Source organism: Mesitornis unicolor, unplaced genomic scaffold, assembly GCF_000695765.1.
Source record: "Mesitornis unicolor isolate BGI_N332 unplaced genomic scaffold, ASM69576v1 scaffold29069, whole genome shotgun sequence".
NCBI classification, from domain to species: Eukaryota; Metazoa; Chordata; class Aves; order Mesitornithiformes; family Mesitornithidae; genus Mesitornis; species Mesitornis unicolor.
Genome location: NW_010205663.1, coordinates 4554 through 5104, shown reverse-complemented (window position 1 = coordinate 5104; position 551 = coordinate 4554). Strand labels below are relative to the sequence as shown.

Here is a 551-nt window from a genome sequence, read left to right as displayed (position 1 = left end):
AACAGCCCCATGGCCATGTAGGGACACCCCAACCCCTCCAGAGACCCCGAATCCATAGCTTCTAGGAGACCCCCTGAAGGGGGGGTTGGGGCATAGCCCTAGGAAGACCCTCAGGATCCCAAATGCCATAGCCCAGGACACGTGCAGCTCCCAGCCCACAGACCCAGGGATGTTAGGGCACAGGCAGGCCCCCCAGTGCCTTACCCACGGCCTGGGGGGCGAGGATTTGGGTGAAGCCGGCTGAGAAGGTGATGAGTACGGTGGGGTAGGTGACCCAGGCCAGGTACTGCAGCAGCACGTTGGAGTCCAGGCCCCCATACATCCACTTCTGGGCTGTGGGGTGGGGATGTCCGGTGAGGCAGGGCACGGGCGGCAAGGGACACGGCATGGCCCTGTGGCATGGCCATCTCCTATTTCCCCCCCTGGAGAGCCACCGGTGTCCACTCACCTTGGAGGCAGGTGGCGATTGCAAAGTCCATGGCCCAGCTGACCAGTGCCATTACCAGCCCCAGGAGGATGAGAAAGACCCAGTCCTCACCCACCTTGGAGAT

At 63.0% G+C, this 551-nt stretch overlaps 1 protein-coding gene across 1 annotated transcript in view; it reads right to left on the bottom strand.

Annotated features, from left to right (window-relative positions):
* Positions 1-548, bottom strand: part of LOC104546168 (chloride channel protein 2-like) — a gene marked incomplete at both ends in the record, with an annotated part of 3694 nt that extends 3146 nt beyond the window's left edge. The window contains 2 exon segments of the mRNA XM_010191487.1: positions 205-333; positions 449-548. Of these exon segments, the coding sequence (XP_010189789.1) occupies positions 205-333; positions 449-548 (229 nt within the window).
* Positions 549-551: the final 3 nt, after the last annotated feature.